At 58.3% G+C, this 17,654-nt stretch overlaps 1 protein-coding gene across 1 annotated transcript in view; it reads left to right on the top strand.

Annotated features, from left to right (window-relative positions):
- Positions 1-1,356: 1,356 nt before the first annotated feature.
- The window catches only part of DSCAML1 (DS cell adhesion molecule like 1), a 111,929-nt gene continuing 95,631 nt past the window's right edge, over positions 1,357-17,654 (top strand). Inside the window, exons 1-3 of the mRNA XM_074162324.1 lie at positions 1,357-1,399; positions 9,989-10,306; positions 13,954-14,100. Of these exons, the coding sequence (XP_074018425.1) occupies positions 1,357-1,399; positions 9,989-10,306; positions 13,954-14,100 (508 nt within the window). The remainder of the gene's footprint in view (positions 1,400-9,988; positions 10,307-13,953; positions 14,101-17,654) is intronic.

The following is a 17,654-nucleotide window of genomic DNA, read 5'->3' as shown; positions in this document are numbered from 1 at the left end:
AATTGGCTTTGGTGCGACTAAGTCTTGGGGAGTGAGATCCTAGGCTTGCATTAAGCCTGTAGATAAATACACCCCAAAGTGAAGCATTAAGTGGTATTTATTTGTTATTTGCTGGCTGGAGGGATGAATGGGTAATGAAGTCTGCTGGGCCTTATCTTGCTTGTGTCCCCTGTCGTGGGAGCGGCACGGGATGGTACTTTTTGTGTTTTTTCATGACACAAAGAAACTCCCAACCTGATTTTGGTCCTCAAGCTGCTAAAAAGTGTCTGGGAGGCCCAGGGAGGGGCGGTGCTGCGAGTCCCAGGTGGCCCAGCTCTGTATCCCCAGCTCCGTGGCCAGGACACAGCTCACCCCAGGGAAAAGCTCCTTTACGCAGACGAGGCGCAGGCTTGCAGGGGATGGAGAGAGCATTTGCTGGGCTGCAGCAGAGAGCTCTGCTTTATGGAGTGTGACCGGCACAACCTGGCTGTCATTAACCCTCATGGGTGCAGGTGGCTGTGGGTGTTTGCCCAGGTGTGAGCCTTTCTGCATCCAGCTTGGGAGTCCTCAGCACCAGAAGGACGTGGACCTGTTGGGGAGGGGTCCAGAGGATGCCATGAAGATGCTGTGAGCCCCTCTGCTGTGAGGACAGGCTGAGAGAGTTGGGGGGGTTCAGCCTGGAGAAGAGAAGGCTCCGGGGAGACCTTAGAGCCCCTTCCAGTCCCTAAAGGGGCTCCAGGAAAGCTGGGGAGGGACTCTGGATGAGGGAGGGGAGCCATAGGAGGAGGGGGAAGGGTTTGACACTGACAGAGGGGAGATGGAGCTGAGATGTGGGGAAGAACTTCTTTGGTGTGAGGGTGGTGAGAGCCTGGCCCAGGTTGCCCAGAGAAGCTGCAGCTGCCCCATCCCTGGAGGGGTTCAAGGCCAGGTTGGAGGGGTCTCGGAGCAACCTGGGCTGGTGGGAGGTGTCCCTGCCCAGGGCAGGGGGTTGGAGTGAGATGGTCTTTGAGGTCCCTTGCAACCCAAACCACTCTACGGTCTCCGTGTGGTGGCCGGCGGGCTGGGGGAGAGGGTGTTGGCGAGCGCCCCTCTGGGCGCACCCTCCCGAGGAAGAGGAGGATGCGAGCGGGGCGGCCCGGCCCGGCGGGGGGCTGCCGACCCTCCCACCCCTCGGCGGGCCCGGCGGGGAGCGGGGCGGGGAGTGTGCGGGAGCCCGGCCCACTCGGCGGGAGAGGGGAGGAGGAGGAGGAGCGGCGGCGAGCCGGGCTCTGGGCACCTCAGCCGGGCTGGCAGCGCGGCGGCAGGGAGGCGGCACGCCGGGGCACCGCACCGCCCGCAATTGCGCCGCAGCCCGGGGCCATAGCTGCTCTTTATGGCATGTGGCTGGTAACTTTTTTCCTGCTGTACTCTTTGCGGAAAGGTAGGTCGCCCCCGGGGGGGAACGGGGGGGCGGGTGGGGGGGGGATACCGGGCACCCAGCGGCTGGCCCCGGGCGCGGTGTCCCCTCCCGGGGGTCCCGGCGCGCCCCTCCGGGCGAGCCGGCTCTAGGGCTCCCGGGGGTCCCGCTGCGCCCGTCCCGGGGGTCCCGGTGCGCCCCTCCGGGGCAGCGGGCTCTCGGTGCGCCCGCCCCGGGCCGCCCGGAGCTCGCCGGGGCTCCGGGAGCGCTCGCCCCGGTGGGAGCGCGGAGCGGGGCCGGGCCGGTGGCGGAGCGGTCCCGGAGCCGCTCCTCGGAGGAACCCGCGGAGGTTACGCGGAGACGGAGAACCGCACCGACGGGCGCAGCGTCCCCCCGGCGGCGCCGGCGTTCGGGAGCGGGGCTGGCGGCGGGGCTTCGGGAGCCGAGCTCCGCGTCCCCCGCTTCCCGCGGGGACTTAGAGCCGTAGCTTAATCCCGTAAAACAGGCTACATCCAGCGGTGCTTTAAAAATCGCATCCTTTCCTCTAGGAACGCCGTATTAAGTGTAACCCGGCGGCTTGATATAAATCAGATTTGGGGGGGGGGTGGGGGGTGGGAATGATAATGAAACAAGTGTGTCAAGGAGATGCACACTTAAAGATTAGAGATTAATTTAAAGTTGGAGATTAAGTGAATGCTGCCCAAATCTATAGAGGTAATACTCTGATCTGAGTCTCTGCTATAGATGCAATTATTAAAAAAAAAAAAGCCGAGGAGCTGCATGTACCGCGGGTAGTTAAATCGCAGAGCGTTTGTTACGACAATCAATCGATGTTACATAAAGGCATTGCCCGTTTTCCAAATCTGTGGCAATTTTTAATTGTGTTTCTGTGGGGAAAAAAAAAAAATTGCCTCTTCACACATGAGCCAACGTGCAGATGTGGCGGTGGAAGCGCCCACCTTTCGGGAAATTGTCTGCTTGGAGGATGTGAAATGACATTTGCCCTAATTATCTTTTTTGACATTTGAGAACAGCGAGGGGGAAATTTTAGGAAATGAGGGAAGTGAAAGAAATGTAGGGAGGCAGCTCCGTTCTGAGACTTCTCTTGCTGCCTCTTATCTGAACGTTAATCCAATGAAAAATATTTACCAAGGTTTAATAGGGCATCCCGTCCGGTTGTGTGGTGATGATCAATTATTCCATCAATTATTAATTATGGAATAGCCGCTTTATTCGAGCTGGAGTAAAGCTGCGTTTGGGAGCTTTACCCCAAATCGCTATTGTGTTTCGGATCCGCCGAGCTGAACGTGCCAGCGTCTGCTTTGCTTACATTTGCATTTTTTACTGTGCGAAAAGGAAAAAACAAAACCGACGGCAAATACCCGTCGAGGACGCTACAATTTCTTCCCCCTCCAATAGTCAAAATAAGGAAGAGTTGCGCAGGGTTTGTCGCTTTTGCATGTTTTGAGCCCCAGCTTCTTGGAAAAGAGATCTCTTCCCACAGAGCTATCTCTTCTGAGAAGAGCAAATTAAAAGCCTCCATTAGCACAACTCCTCGTGGCCTCATTTTCTCTTTTTTTTTAAGAAATAAAATGTATCTTTAGTGTTGAACAGTCCTGGTGATGGAAAGTGTTAAAGTGAAACGGTTCCAGAGAGAGGACAGCGATACAATGGAAGTTTCATTATAATAATAGAATAAAAAAAATGAATTGCTTAATGCATGATAAACCCTTCAGATACTTAATATTTCTGGGCATCGAGGCACATCCTTTTAACGCGTTCCTGCTGTAGAAGAAGAGCTCGAGTAGAAACTGAAACCAAATAAACATTTGATCCGGGGGACCGCTGAAGTTCAGAAATCCCTTGACGGGCTGTAGCTGCTTATTTCTCCCCCGCTCCCGAAATGAACAGAAATAGGTGGTTGGCAAGCGAGCAAACAGGGCGTTGAGCAGAAAGATGGTCTGGCAGCGAGAGCAGCCAGGCGGGGGAGGAGGGGAGGCGAGTGGCGAGCGGTGTGATGAGGAACACACTGGTCAGAATTGCGAGGCTTGGAGCTGGGGAAGCATCTCCCTGCGCCTTCTTGCTGGACCTCTCCGCCGCCTGATTTATATTGGCATTATATTTACATTATGTTCCTGTATTGGGTGCAGCGAACTATGCAGCTCGTGTTTTTTAATCTCTTCCCCATCTCGGCCCCCCAGTGTGGCACGGCGCTCGTTTGTCTCTGAAATGAAACACGGAAACCTCATTAAACGCACGGAGGAGAAGCCTGCGGTGCTGAACTCCTCGCCGTGCCCGGTGTTTGTTTATCCTGCGGGTTGCCATCACTTCCCAGCACAAGGAGCCGCGATGGCGACTCGCCCGGAGCCCTTACCTGCACCTGGCGCGGGCTTAGGGCTGCTCCTGCCTCGGGATGAGAAAACCCAGCGGGGCAACCCCCGTGTTTCCTGGTGCGTTTGTTCTCTGGAGGAAGAGGCTCTGCCTCGTGCGGGCGGCCGGTGCCAGGGATGTGCTATGGGGCAGCCTTTCCCGGGGCCGGGGGCTACTGGGGAGCTGTAGGCTTAGCTTTGGGCAGCCGTGGCACAGGGCACCGTTCTGCTCCAGTGCTCTGCTCTCTGCCCAGATGGTGCTGAGGTGGAGGGAGGGAGGGATGGATGGATGGATGGGGAGCGCTCTGTCCTCCTTCGAGGCAGCTGACGAGCCGAGTGTGAGGATGGAACTGGAAGCCTTTCTCTGTGGCAGGAATTCTTCTGCCATGGCAGCGCGCGAGTCCTGGGCTGCGCCTTGGGTAATATGAAGTCATCTCACACCCAAATAAGCAGGCTGTTAATAAGTGCGACGTCCTAGGAGGGCACGGAGGAGGAAGGTGTTCGGTTGTTGCAGTCGTTACGGCGTGTGCTTTACTGGGAGGCGTTTGCAGCGGCGGGTTTGGGCGCAGAGCGTTTCTTGTCTTTGAAATCTAGATTATAGCCAGCTGCGTGTTTTTACATAATCATGATTTTGTGAGTTACCCTTTCCCTGCTTGTAGATCCTTAAGGAAGAATCCCCACCACATACAATCTGCATATTGCCGCCATCATCTGCCAGCCGAGCTGTACCAAATATTTAGGAAATCCATTTCCCGACTCTTGCTAACGCTTGCTGCCTGCCCCAGCTGCTGCCTCTTGGAAAGGGCTGTGTCGGCTCCGCTCCGCGAGGGAAGGGAGCGGGCACGACTTGGAGGGTGGGAGGAGAAGGTGAGCGAGGCTTCGGAGACGGCTCTATCCATCCGTGCCCCTCGTTTCTCGTAGCAGGGTGGAAATCCTCGTCTCTGCCTCGTAGAGCCGGCGTGTGGGCTGCCGTGTGCTGGGTGGCACAGACCGGTGGCTCTGGAGAGAGCCTGGCAGCAGGCACGTGTGCGTCCCCTTGCCCGCCCCTCGTACCTGCTTGGCTGGACCCCGACCTCCCCGCTGTCACCCTGGCTCAGTAACGTCACCAGATGTCCCCTTGGGACTCGGCTGCAGCTTCTCGGGCTTCCTGTTCGGCACGGCTGTGGAAGGAGAGGGAGAGGCCGTTGCCGGTGGTCCCTGGGCTCGTTCCCCATCCCCGGGGGGAGCTCAGGCAGGCTGGGGGGCTCGGGAGGTGGCGCAGAGCTGGGGGATGCCCAGCGCTGGGTCAGCCCCTGTGTGGATGGGGTGGTGAGGCTGGTACCTCCAGCAAGCTGAGGTGGGAGGCTCAGGGCCCAGGCAAATCAGCGGGGAGAGCCTCTTTTTTTTCATTTTCCAGGCAAGGGTTACAGCCTCAGCCTGGGTGCTGTCGTAATGGCTGGAGGTGGTTCAGGCCTTAATTTCCATGCAGATGCATTAAGGAGCGGGCAGCTTGCGCTCCCAGCGTGTTTGAGCCGTGCCCTTACCGGGGAGGACCAGAGGCAGCGTTCTCCCCAGCTCCCTCTCCGGTTCGCGGGGACGGCGGCTGCGTGTCGGGAACGACCGTGATGCTCGGGCCGGAGGGGCTCTGCCACAAGGCTGGGACTCTGCCGGTGGCCAAAAGGCGATGCCGGGGCAGGGATGGTGCTGTGGCAGGTACTTGCCATCGCTGCCGCAGCGCTGGGCACCAGCTGAACGCCCCGGGCCACGCTCGGCATTTCGTGGCACCGGTCCCCCCCCCGCCAAGGGGCACAGCGTGGTGGGGAGCGGAGTCACGGCTTTAACCCTTTGGGCCGGAAAGGCACCGCGGTGGGGTGGCATCCCGTGTGGCTGCACTCCCGGCAGGGTGTGCGCATCTCTTGTGCTGCGCTTAGAAAGGGTAACCAGCCTCCTGCCTTCCTCACCACGTCTGAGCCGCTCCTCTCCCCGTCCCTGCCCTCACGCTCGGAGACGCCACCTCTCCCTCTGTCAGCTCCAAGGTCACTCCCTTCATTAGGAGAAAGGCTGTTAAGAATGTCCTGAAGATGAGGGCTTGGAGGGAGCTCATTCCACGGAAGGCCAAAGACTGCTCCAGCATTACAAATGTGCAGGCGGTGTGTGACGGAATTACTGTCGTATCTTAAGGCGGTAGAGAGGAAAGATTAGGACTTGCCACCTACCTGTAATTCCCACCCTGCAACGCGTGCCAGGCTTCGGTTCACTTTCTCCTTGAACAGGGCAGGTGTCAAACACCCTTAATGAGGATAATAAATGAGCAGCGAGGTGGTGATTAGCCTGCTGTTCTTCACAGCATCCCTGCAGCCCGTTACAGCTGGTGGCTGGAGAAGCCCCGGTGACTCCGACGGCCCCTTTGCTGCCCTGTGGGTGGGCTTTCTGCTGCGCTGGTGCCTCGGCAGCGTCTCGCCTGGCCTTGAGGAAGGCTGGGGTGGGCGCCCGGGCGGTCAGACCACCAAGCCCAAGAGGTAGGTCTTGGGAAAGGTGCTGCCAGAGGGGTGACATGAACTCGAGTGCAGCTCCTGCCCTTTCTGAGGTGCTGCAAGATCTCCTTTTGAATGCCGGCGATGCTCTTAATCATAGCAAATAGTGAAGCCTCCACGGCTTCTCTTGTGTAAAGAACTACGTGGGCAGTCACGGACCTTTGCCACCCCTTGAGGAACGGTATCAGCCCAGGCTGGGTTGCCCATGCCCAGAGGACTGAACACCCTTGAAACACAGCTTGTTTAGCCTTTTCCCCTCTCTGTTGGATTTCCACCCGGTTACTGATGTGCGAAAGGCCTTGCTCTGCCTTGAGAAACGTGCTGGGTTTGGGTGGGTACGGGACTGGCTCGCTAACACAGATGTGTGTGTGTTGTGGGCAGAAAAAGCTTCTTAGCTCAGGAGAAACGGCTCTCTAATCGCCCTGGCATGAAGCTGGTCATTGTCTGAGACCAGTCCTAAATCCGCTCCGTGGAAAAGGACGGGCTCTTCCCTGTGAGGCTTGGAGGAGAGGAGAGGAGGGGTTGTGTGGCTGGGCTCTGGCCTGGGAGCTGATGGTGGCGTTTCTGTGCTTAGCGCGGGCTGAGGTTTCTCTCCTCGTGCGGGGCTCGCACCTACATCTCAGCTGCCTCTTCCAGAGACACGTGGCTCGGTGATGGGGTCAGCTTATGGCTGCTCCTCCTTGGCCGCTCGTTAGAGCAGAGGAGACCTCTCTGTGCGGCGCGGGGCTCCGGAGTTTGGGAAGTCCAGCCGTCCAGACTAGTAAATATTCCGAAGGGATGATGGCAAAATGACTTGCTTCTCCCAGCTCAGACAGAGATATTAATATTTCAATACCTCTGGGTTGTAATTTACTACAATTTAAGAAGATTGCACTCTGATAACTCAAAGTACCTGCCTTTCGGAGCGAGCCAGACAGCGTCCGGCTGCGCGCCGGGCTTTGTGTGGCTTCCAGCTCCCGGCAGACCGGGCTCGGCGCTGTGCGCCTGCGTCCCCGCGTTTTCCCCGGCAGAAGCTGTTCCATTTTGGCTCCTCTGGCCTCCCCTTTTCAGGTTCATGTGAATTAATGCCCTCCGTATTTAGGTTAGGGTCAGCACATCTGACCAGATGTGAGCAGTGATTTCTGGTTTAAAAATATTGCAGAGCTATTTCTAAATTTTTAATCTCGCTCAGTGATTTGGAGACAGTTTTATGAAACATGGAATTAGGATGGTGCTCAATGCTAAATGGTAAAGGAGATTATATGGATTTAACTCTATGCGTCTGTCACATAACTATTGCCAATCCCATAACTTCCATTTTCTATTAAAAATCCGTTTCCCCCTTTGACCTGAAAAAGCTTTATGGGTAATCTGAATTTCTCTGTTTATGAGGTATTTTTCCACTCCTTGTCCCAGCCCCTCACCCGTCCCTCTCTAAACCTTCCTGGGCGCTGCCTGGGAAGAAGCTGTGGATGCGGATGCTCTCCGATCTTTGTGATGGCAGGAGCCTTCTCAAGCCGTGGTCTGGGGTCCGGGGGGGAGATGCTGGACGGAGCCCGGGGCAGAGCTGGCTGGGTGACGGGGTGCTGAACCCAGCGGGATGCTCCCGGTCCAAAGCCGGGCGAAGGGTGGCTTTCGCTGTGCGCCTTGCACGCCGCCTGCCCCGGCTCCAGCCATCTTCTGCTTTGCTCGGGCGCCAGGCATTGCCACAAATAGCACACTGCTGCTCGCGCCTGCTTTGTTTTCCTTCCTCTGCCTGCAAATGTGCTTTTTTTTTATATTTATTTTTTTTTCCCTCTCTTTCATCTATTTGGGAGAAGCACCGCGCTGTTCTGATGAAGGGAAATGCTGATTCATGACGACAAACCAGCCTGGAGATGTCACAAAATGACATCTGCAGGGCCGTGCGGTGGCCCCGTAGCTCTGCAAAGCCTGGCTGCTGTGCCGGAGCCTGGGCTGGAGACCTTCACTCTTCTGGTCCATCCTTCTTCTGGCGCTTGTCAGGGAGGGAGGGAGAAATAAATGACGTTGTCTACTTCTACCTGTGTGTGGGGGACATATGGAGATGCTTTCTTGACCTAGAAATCTGTTGTCTCGTGTGGTGGCAGCGCTGGACCTCTCTAGTCAGCTAATCCCTTACACGGATGGCTTTGCTGGGCGGCTCTGGCTGTGTGATGCCCTGGATGTGGGACAGTAGGGCTCTGAGAAGGCGAAGGAGAAGACTTTGTGGTTTTAGGTGACGATTCAGCGCAGAGTATGCAGAGAGCAACAACCAGATGCTCTCGCCTCTGATTTCATGGGAGCTGACAGAGGTGTGAGGTTGTACCTCCAGCTGGGAGAAGGAGGGAGAGGGCTCTGCTCTGGGAAAGGGTGAGGTGCTTTGGGGTGTCCCATGGTGACCCGGTTGAGGATGGTGTGGAGCAGGCCGGTGGGACAGCACCGCGCCAGGAGAGGCACGCGCTCACCGCTGGAGGAAGCTTCATGGGGAAGATGCGAGTGGCCGTGGCCAGTGACACTCAACCAGTCTTTCCTCGGGCGAGCAGCCGCAGCACGAGGCTCTCTGTACGGATGAGGCTTTCCTTCTCCCCCCTGCTCCCGTCCCCTCCTCCCCAAGTTAAGAAATCGAGGTCACGGAGGGTCCCCCGTGGCTCGTTGTGAACCGGCGGCACGGTAGTGATCTGCTTATTGGCTCTGCGGCACCACGAGCGGTGTTCTCAGCCAGAGCTATTAATACACCCGCCGAGGGCCGCTTTCCGTATCCCTGTCCTTCCGCCCACTTGGAAAGAGTGCGACTAAAAAAAGAAAGCGGATCTAAGTGACTGGGGGCCTCCTCAGCCTTATTTATAGCCAATCTCGCTTGCTTTGGTTGAGAAGGGGGGAGCTCGTGGTCCTGGAGAGCGGGAAGGAGAGATTGGAGGAGTTGGGTGAAGAGGTCCCTTCCCTCCTTTTGAGGAAGGGAAGCGCTTTCCTGCAGCGCTCGCGGTGCCCGGGAGAGTGGCTCCTGGGCATCCAGGTGGCTACAGGCTCTGCCGTGGACCGTGCCCTTGAACCCTGCGTGTCTCAGCCGTCGCTTGGGTGATGCAGGGATGCCTGGGGCCAGGCTTGTGCTTAGGGCAGGGTGGGACGGGGCTTCCCCTCCCTCTGGGAGAGGGGAGCAGCGTTGAACCCGGTTTTGCTGCTCTCCTGGGGGTGGCTGCAGCGTTTGGAGGCGGTGGTAGGGTAGTGGGAAAGGTCTCTGCCCTGCTTGGGGGAGGCTTGCACTGGATGCGTCGGCGTTGCCGATAGGCGTCTCCAGTTTGGATGGGGCTGCGCTGAGGCACGGGGGGGCGGCCGGCTGCTGCTCCGGGCTGGGGGACGTTGGGGTGTGCAGGAGAAATGGTGTGGGTTTGTTGCGCTCGGTTTGTCATCGTTGTTGTTGCATATGGGTGTCCTGGGGGCTGTGGGTGCTGAGGCACGGTCAGATGATGCGCTCGCAGCCACCCGGGGAGGATGCCCTGGGTACCCTTCCTGGCTTGCAGAGCCCCTGGTTGTCCTGCTCGGGTGCCTGTGGTCCCTGAGCCGTGCTGCCAGCAAGAGCGCTGGTCTGTGAAGGTGGCCTTTCCGCCTCCAGCCCGTGCGCTGACGCTCCTCTGCTCCCCCGCTCTGCTGCGTGTGGGGGCCAGGGGCTGGGCTGGGGGGTGCTCTCTGTGCCGGTGGGGCTTGGCGATTTCTGCAGTAACCCCCCGCCGCTGTGGCCTCTGCTTTCTCCACAGCACATGCTGAAGATGTTGGAACCAGCCTCTACTTTGTGAACGACTCTATCCAGCAGGTCACCTTCTCCAGCACAGTGGGGGTGGTGATCCCCTGCCCGGCAGCAGGGTCACCCAGCGCCGTCCTTCGGTGGTACCTGGCCACGGGCGACGACATCTACGATGTGCCCCACATCCGGCATGTCCATGCCAATGGGACTTTGCAGCTCTACCCCTTCTCGCCATCAGCCTTCAATAGCTTTATCCACGACAACGACTACTTCTGCACCGCGGAGAACTCGGCTGGCAAAATCAGGAGCCCAAATATCCGTGTTAAAGCAGGTAGGAGCTCTCTGGGGGCGCTGGGGTTTGACCGAGGTGCTGGCTTTTCTCCGGTCTTCTCCATGGTCTGCCGGTTGGCCCGTCGAACACAACCCTGGCATGGGCAGGATCATGCAAGCTGGTGGTGGGACAGCAGAGCTGGGATATTTTTAGTGGGGATGGGAGCAGGCAGTCCTGCTGCCAAGGGGTGTCATCACCATCCCGTGCGGAGCAGCAGGACTGAGCCCCTCTGCTGTGGGGACAGGCTGAGAGAGTTGGGGGGGTTCAGCCTGGAGAAGAGGAGGCTCCGGGGAGACCTTAGAGCCCCTTCCAGTCCCTAAAGGGGCTCCAGAAGAGCTGGGGAGGGACTCTTGGTCAGGGAGGGGAGCTGTGGGACGAGGGGGAAGGCTTTGACACTGAAAGAGGGGAGATTGAGATGAGATGTGGGGAAGAACTTCTTTGCTGTGAGGGTGGTGAGACCCTGGCCCAGGTTGCCCAGAGAAGCTGTGGCTGCCCCATCCCTGGAGGGGTTCAAGGGCAGGGTGGAGGGGGTTTTGAGCAACCTGGTGTGGTGGGAGGTGTCCCTGCCCAGGGCAGGGGGGTTGGAATTAGATGATCTTTAAGGTTCCTTCCAACCCAAACCATTTTGTGGTTCTATCTGTGCTGTGCCGCTGCGAGGGGATCGATGGGTGCCGCTCAGATGGAGAGCAGGGAGAAGGGCAGGGTGCTGGGTAAGCAGGGTGCCGGGTAAGCAGCTCTGCCAATACGTGTTTGCAAAAGAGCATCCTGCACCAGCCAAGAGCCAGCTCTGTCCCTCGCGCCCGTTACCGGCTGGGAGAGGGCTGGGGTGACCGGCAGGGAAGGGGACCCACAGCTTGAGGGTCTCCAGCAGGTGCCTGGAGGCCATGGCGTGGCTGCAGCCTCATGGCAGGAAAGGTCCTCTCCCTTTTGAACCGATGTTGTTGCACCAACCACGTACGGGGGCTTTTCAGGGCTGCGGGAGGAGCCAGACCACCAGCCAGGACCATCTGTCCATGGTGGGGAGACCTCCACTGTGTCCCACCCTCCTCCAGCCTCTCTGTTCCCACTGTAGCATCCAGGCCCAGCACGCCAAGGCTTATTAAGCAAAGAAAAAAGGAGGAATATGGTAAAGAGCTGATTCCAAAAGCCATTATAGTAAATTATTGACCAGGCTGAGGAGGGCTAATAGCCCAGGAATGGCTTCATTATGTAACCTATTAAAAGTGGGGCTAGCAGGGGGAACATGACAGAAGTGACTACAGGGTTTTTTATTTTAATACCTTGTACCGCAGAGTAAATTGGTATTAACCCCCTTCCGCAGGGTGAATTATTTACCAGCTCTATCAGGTTACCTATAAACCACAGCTCGGTGGAGGAGGGACGATGGCAGATGGGGTGTAAATGTGGGTGTGCAGCACGGAGCTGCTGCCCTCCTGGTGCCGGGGACCAGGGGCTGGGCTCCCCCTGGGGCAGCGGCGAGGGCTGTGGCCAGCTGGGGTCTGCCACCAGCCCAGGGGGTAGCAGTGGCCCCATGTCCCGTGCGGCCACGAGGGCTGTGGCACCCTAGCTGGCCCCGTGCTGCGCCACAAGCGATTTGTCTCGTGGGGATGGCTTGTGCTGCTGAGCGGACAATCATGGTGGTGGTGACCCTGGGTCGACGTGGCTTGAAACTGGAGTTCTGCAGAATTCCCTGGCGGGGGTATGGGGGTGCCGGGAGTGCGGATGCCCCGGGCTCGAGTGGTGGGGATGGTTCCTCTGGCTGTCCGAGAGTTGGTGCTCTGGATGTGCTGCAGGGGAGAGAGCTCGTCTTGGTCCTTGCCTTCCTGCCGGGCTGGCAGCCTTTGCTTCGCTGTGGAGGACTTCCTTGGGACCACGGCAAGTCAGGAGCAGCGCTGAGCCCTGGCTTTCCTCCCGCTCTCCCGATACCAGATTGAATGCACCCCTCCTGCCAGTGGGGTTTCAGCTGGGAGCCAGCCTCTCCTGGCCCTTAGCAGGTGCAGCGAGTACACAGCAGGGCCACACGCAGGGCTGCGAGGGCCACCGGGACGGCTCCAGCTGCGGCAGCGTGAAGTGCTCCGGCTTTTACGGCAGTTGGAAAGGGCTGTGAAGCATTCCGCCGCTTCTGCTTCCCTCCCGGTCATCTCGCATCCCAGTCACTCTCCAGTGCCTCGTAATGGCAATCCACCAAGTAAAGCCAATTAATGCTGCGTAAGGAAAGCAAAGAAACAAAACGCGGTTGGAAAGACGAGGGATTGGAAAAACCTCTGGAAGCTTTGGAAAAGATGTTGGTGGGCGCACGGAGCAAATCTCTCCAGCCAATGGAAAGTTTTAAGCCTGCTAGTTGTGGCTGTACGTCACCTGTGTGGGAATTATTCCCGGGGGCAGCGAAAGGCCAGAAGCTCTGGCTGTGGGGGCTGGCGTGGGTCAGAGCTGCTGGGGTAGACACAGGGGCCACTGTGGGTGCCTGGGCATGAGGTGGGTTCCGGGCTGGGGCAGTCACAGCGGCGTTGAGCGTGCAGGAGCCTGGGCTGGATGCTCCTCCTGGTCCCTGCTGGCCTTTAAAGCCCGTGAATAAACCTCCTGCTCCATGTGATTAAGGAGGCTTTGGCTGGCTAATCTGCTTTGGCTCTGGAGCCCCTTTCCGTGGTTGGCTTCTCCCCGTGTCCTCGCAGCGCCGGCTCTTGTCCTCCCCGCCGGGGCACCGGGTAAATAACGGGAGCGAGCCGGAGGCCACTCCGAATGCCCATCCCTGCTTCCCCCGGGGCTGGGGGGGCTCTGCCTGCCGGGAGGGCGGCTGAGCTGCGGGCAGGAGAAGGTGGGCCAGCTCCCTGTCTCGCCACAGCGATGCCCAGGTGCCCGTGTCCTACAGGGCGCAGTTATTGTCACCGCGAGGAGGCACCTGCCCTCACTGCGTTTTATGCTTAAGCTTCAGGATTTTAAGGTGTCTGCATGTGGTAGTGGGCACGGTGAGATCTCTTTGTCTTTCTGAAGAGGCTGGGGTGGATCCAGCACACCCAGCGAGCGCTGCTGGAGGGTTGTGGCACTGGGGGGTTCCTTGTCACCGGTCCAGGGAGCAGCGTGGAGCTGTCAAAGGGATGTGCATCTCCCCGAGGCACAGGGCACGTGGTGGGGACAGCTCACGCCTCCCGCTGTGGCACGGCTTGGAAAATTATGGTCTGCTTCCCTAAATATTCCTCTTTAGGGGGGTGCCGGGCTCTGTCACAGGCTGTCTCTCCCGGGTGCCTCACAGCTGCATTGTCAGCACTCATCCAGGAGAGAAATGATTACTCCAAGGTGGGAGGTTGAACCTTAGAGCCACAAAACGCCCTCTACTGAGGTCTGGGTGCTGCGAACCTCCGCCTCAGCGGCTTCGGTGACTGCAAAGCCAGCAGCTTGCCTTGGTGGCCAGCTCAGGTGATGTTGGGGACAATCCCAGCAGCAGGAGCTGGGGCCGGGCGTCCCCTCTGCAGGCTGCGGTCTCCCAAGGAGAGCCGCTCCCTTCCCCAGGATGTCGGGCCAAGTGTTGTGGAAGGAAGCAGTTTGCTGCTGGGTGGGTTGGTTTGTTTGGGAAACGTGGGATTAAAGCAAGAGAAAGTGTGTTTTCCTCCAGCACTGTCATGCTACCAACCATCTGCTTTCCTCCACAGTTTTCAGGGAACCGTACACCGTTCGGGTGGAGGACCAAAGGTCGATGCGTGGAAACGTGGCTGTTTTCAAGTGCCTCATCCCCTCTTCAGTGCAGGAATACGTTAGTGTTGTGTCCTGGGAGAAAGACACCGTCTCTATCATCCCAGGTAAGAGAGGAGCTGCTGTCCTCTTGGAAAATCCGACCGGCTTTGCCGTGTGTGAAACTCAGTCACGGAGGGTCTTTTTTTGGCTTGTTGTCTGTGTCCGTGCTGGCCAAAGAAAGGCTTTTATTGATGAGCATCTCGTGGTTTCGTACTGGAAAATGCTGGTGGTGGGAGCAGACGTGCTGTGTTCAGGGCCTCCTTGGTGCTGTGGTTTTTTGTGTGTCTCGGGGCTCGCGGATGCTTGGTGCGAGCACGGCAGGATGTGTGCCCCGTCTGGGCTTCTCCCGCGTGCCTGCGGGCCACCTCGCTTTGGGTACCCGTCAGCCGGGCTTGGACAACAGGAGAAGGGTCCGTGTCCTGACTCCTGCAGCGGGAGCGGGTTTGCGTGTCGTCAGGATGACGCGCAAGTAAATATTCCGGCTTCTCTTGCAAGTTTTCACAACTGGTTCGGCCCACGGGGGAAGGAACTCGGCAAAGACGGCACGGTGCGCCTCTTCCCTGGAGGCTGCTCGGCCTCCCGATCCAGATGTGTCCCCCTCAGCGCCGGCCCTGCTGTACTTGGATCGGAGGGGAAGGGGCCGGCGGGAGGGACAGCAGCGCCCGCCTGCGTGCAGGGACCTTGCAGCTCTGGCTGTGTTGCCCCTGGGTAGTCCCCTGTGATTTTTTTTGGCAGATGCAGCACCGCCTGGGTTCCCGCGGGAGCGGAGAACCTCTGAGACCGGGGTCTCCCCCCTGCCTGGGGAGCGGTGGCCGGAGGAGCACTGATGGGACAGGACCTGCCAGGGACCTCTGTGGCTTGGTGGGACGGGAGAGGAACGGGGCAAACTGCTTGCCTGAGCCATCCCGGCACTGTCTCTGGGCTTCTGCCTGGCTTTGTCACAGGCTTGGAAGTGGCACGGGGACCGCGGGCAGGTGCTGGGCGCAGCGTGGGGCCGGCCCCGTGTCCTCGTGTACCGGGGTGACCTTTTGGCTCCCTCCTCAGAGCCGGTATTGATGGCAGCGCTGGCTGCCCGGCGCAGCATGTGTAAGCTCGTAGTAAAGCAATCAATACCGCTTTCCCCGGGGGGATCCAGAGAGAATTAAAGGATTTTGCCCAAAGTGAATGCTCCGCGCTTGATATTTGCTCACAGGTCAGTAAGTCCCCATGCTCCTCCAAGGGCTCAGCGTTGCCGCACTGGCAGCGCCGCGGGGACCAGATGCCGGAGGGCAGATGCCACAGATGCCACCGGGAGCGGGGCGCGAGCCGGGGCAACCGCTGACCAAGCATGAGAGGTGATTTGCTCTAATCCCTCTTGCAGGGGACGGTTCTCCCTTAAGGAGCTTACGGAGCAAAGTGCCTTCACCTGGAAGGGGGGTGACGGGTTCTCCTGAGGGCTGTGGTGGCTCTTGGTGGCGGCCCCTGCCTCCTGAGGGCATCTGCTCTGCTGACTCAGCAGAGTCTGGAGGTGGGCGAAGGGAAGCGATGCTCTGGGGCTCGTGCCGGTCCGGGATGCATCGGCAGCTCGTGGCACCCATCTCCTGGCGGGGGGGTGACTTGCTGGTGTGGGGATGCTGTGTCCTGCCACAGGATCGTGCTGTTTGAGCAGGGCACGGCCATGTCCATCAGCACGAGAGGCTGCGGCGTTCCTTCCTGGGTGGCTGGAGGTGCTGTGCCGTCTCCGTCAGCGCTTCCTGGAAATCCTGCAGGATTCCGCTTCTCGGGATGCAGAGCGTGGCTGGTTTGCTCGGCAGTAAGTTTGTTCACCGAGCCCCCGTGCACTTGCGTGATCTTAACCAGACTTGTTCTCAAGTTTGCTGTGGCAGTGGATTTTTTTAATATGGTGATTTAATTAGAGTGGAACGATTTTAACATTCTAAAGCAATAATTACCCTAAAGACAGAACATATAAATTGTGTTACAGTGCAGAGTCAACACAAGCAAACATGTTTTGCTGTTGGATTACAAATATAGTATCTGCCTGAAGCTTATTTTTTTTATTGCTCTTGTGTTAGAGCTAAAACTGGCTTTGCTGTTACCAAAAACATGCTCTTTTCTTGACCCCCGGTGAACCTCTGCTTCTGTCCTAAATCTGAGCAAGGAAGATGAGGTGAGGAGGGGGGTCCCTGCCGCTCGGAGTGAACGGCGTGAAGGCTGAGAAGAGCTGAAATGTGGTGCCGGGGCCTAAGAGAATCACAGAATGAATCCTAGAACGGTTTAGGTTGGAAGGGACCTTAAACCCGCTGCTTTTCCTGAAGCTTCCCCCTGGTGCTTCCCGTGGGGAACTGTGCATCTCCCCACCACCCCCTTGGCGCAGCAGGGGATGAACAGTCCTACCGCGCAGGAGCAGGAAAAATCTCCATCCAGACCTCTCTGTGGCAGAAAACTCTGTTTGAAGTGACTATTTTCACGGTAAATGTCTGCGTCCCTGCTTTTCCCCCCCACCAAACCAAAACAGCTTGTAGCTCAGGAGGGGGGAGCGAGCCCTTCCCCTGGGGCTGCTGCTCTCCAGGTCAGGCCTCCGGCTCCGTGCGTGGGCTGGGTGCCCTTTCGCCAGCTTCCTGGGGTTCTTTTCACGCTTAACTGGGACGACAGGGCTCCCAGCCTCTGCTGCCGGGGCCTTGGAGCCCTGTCTTTTCAGACGAGCCCTGATGCTCTTTTGATGGCAGTTTGCTGGTGGGTGAAGGGCCTCCGCGGGGCCGGGCTGGAGAGCTGTCTGCTTTACTGGGGAGCTGCTTGGGGCCAAACCTGCCATCCCTGGGGGGGTCCCGGGGTGTCCTGCTGCTGGGGCACGGGAGGCAGTAGCAGCATCCCAGACGGCGTGGGATGCAGGGATGCAGGACCCGTTGGGGCTGCTAATGCTCTTACTGGCCCCGGAGGGCTCCCTTTGAAGACCCTGGCTTTTTCCCCAGCTGAGTTCCTGGCCAGCGCGTCTTCCTGGGAGCACCGATTGGGTCCACGCCGGAAGAAATCTGGACGCAGTTGCAGGGGAGGGCGCTGTGTCCGCGCTGCCCGGCTGCGGTAGGGGGTTTTTGGTGGCGACTCGCGTTATTTGGTTAACTTGGCAACGCTGTAACTTACCCTGGAATCAAAGATAAATTCTTTATGGAAGGTTGTCCCGCACATAAATCATCATTAGCGCAGCTCATTTTTGTTTAATGCCTACCTAACTGTGCTGTAGTCTAAAAATGTGTGTTTAGTGAAGTCAAGGGTTGCGGGGAAATTATAGGGTTTTCAAAAACCCATTTGCTTTGCTGGTGCTCACATCAAAATCCATCTTGCCTTCGGTTCTCAGCCTCCTCGCAAACGTGCGGCACCGCTCGCAGGACCGTGGCGTTGGACGTAGGCTGGGGCTTACGGGGAGCAGAGCAGCAGCGCCTGCCGCATCGGGGGCTGTGTATGAGATGGCGCTTCACACCCAGGCTGTGATTTCAAACTCTGCTGCTATTGATGAATCTTGATATGCGTTTTGGGGGGGGAATTAATGGGAGGAGGATGGGAGGACTGCGGCTGAGCAGAATGGGTTACAGACCCTTCTCCCTTTTCCATAGGGAAAGAGGGAGAAACTCCCGCTACGAAC

This window comes from Numenius arquata, chromosome 22 (genome assembly GCF_964106895.1).
Source record: "Numenius arquata chromosome 22, bNumArq3.hap1.1, whole genome shotgun sequence".
NCBI lineage: Eukaryota > Metazoa > Chordata > Aves > Charadriiformes > Scolopacidae > Numenius > Numenius arquata.
This window is presented reverse-complemented; position numbering and strand designations above follow the sequence as displayed.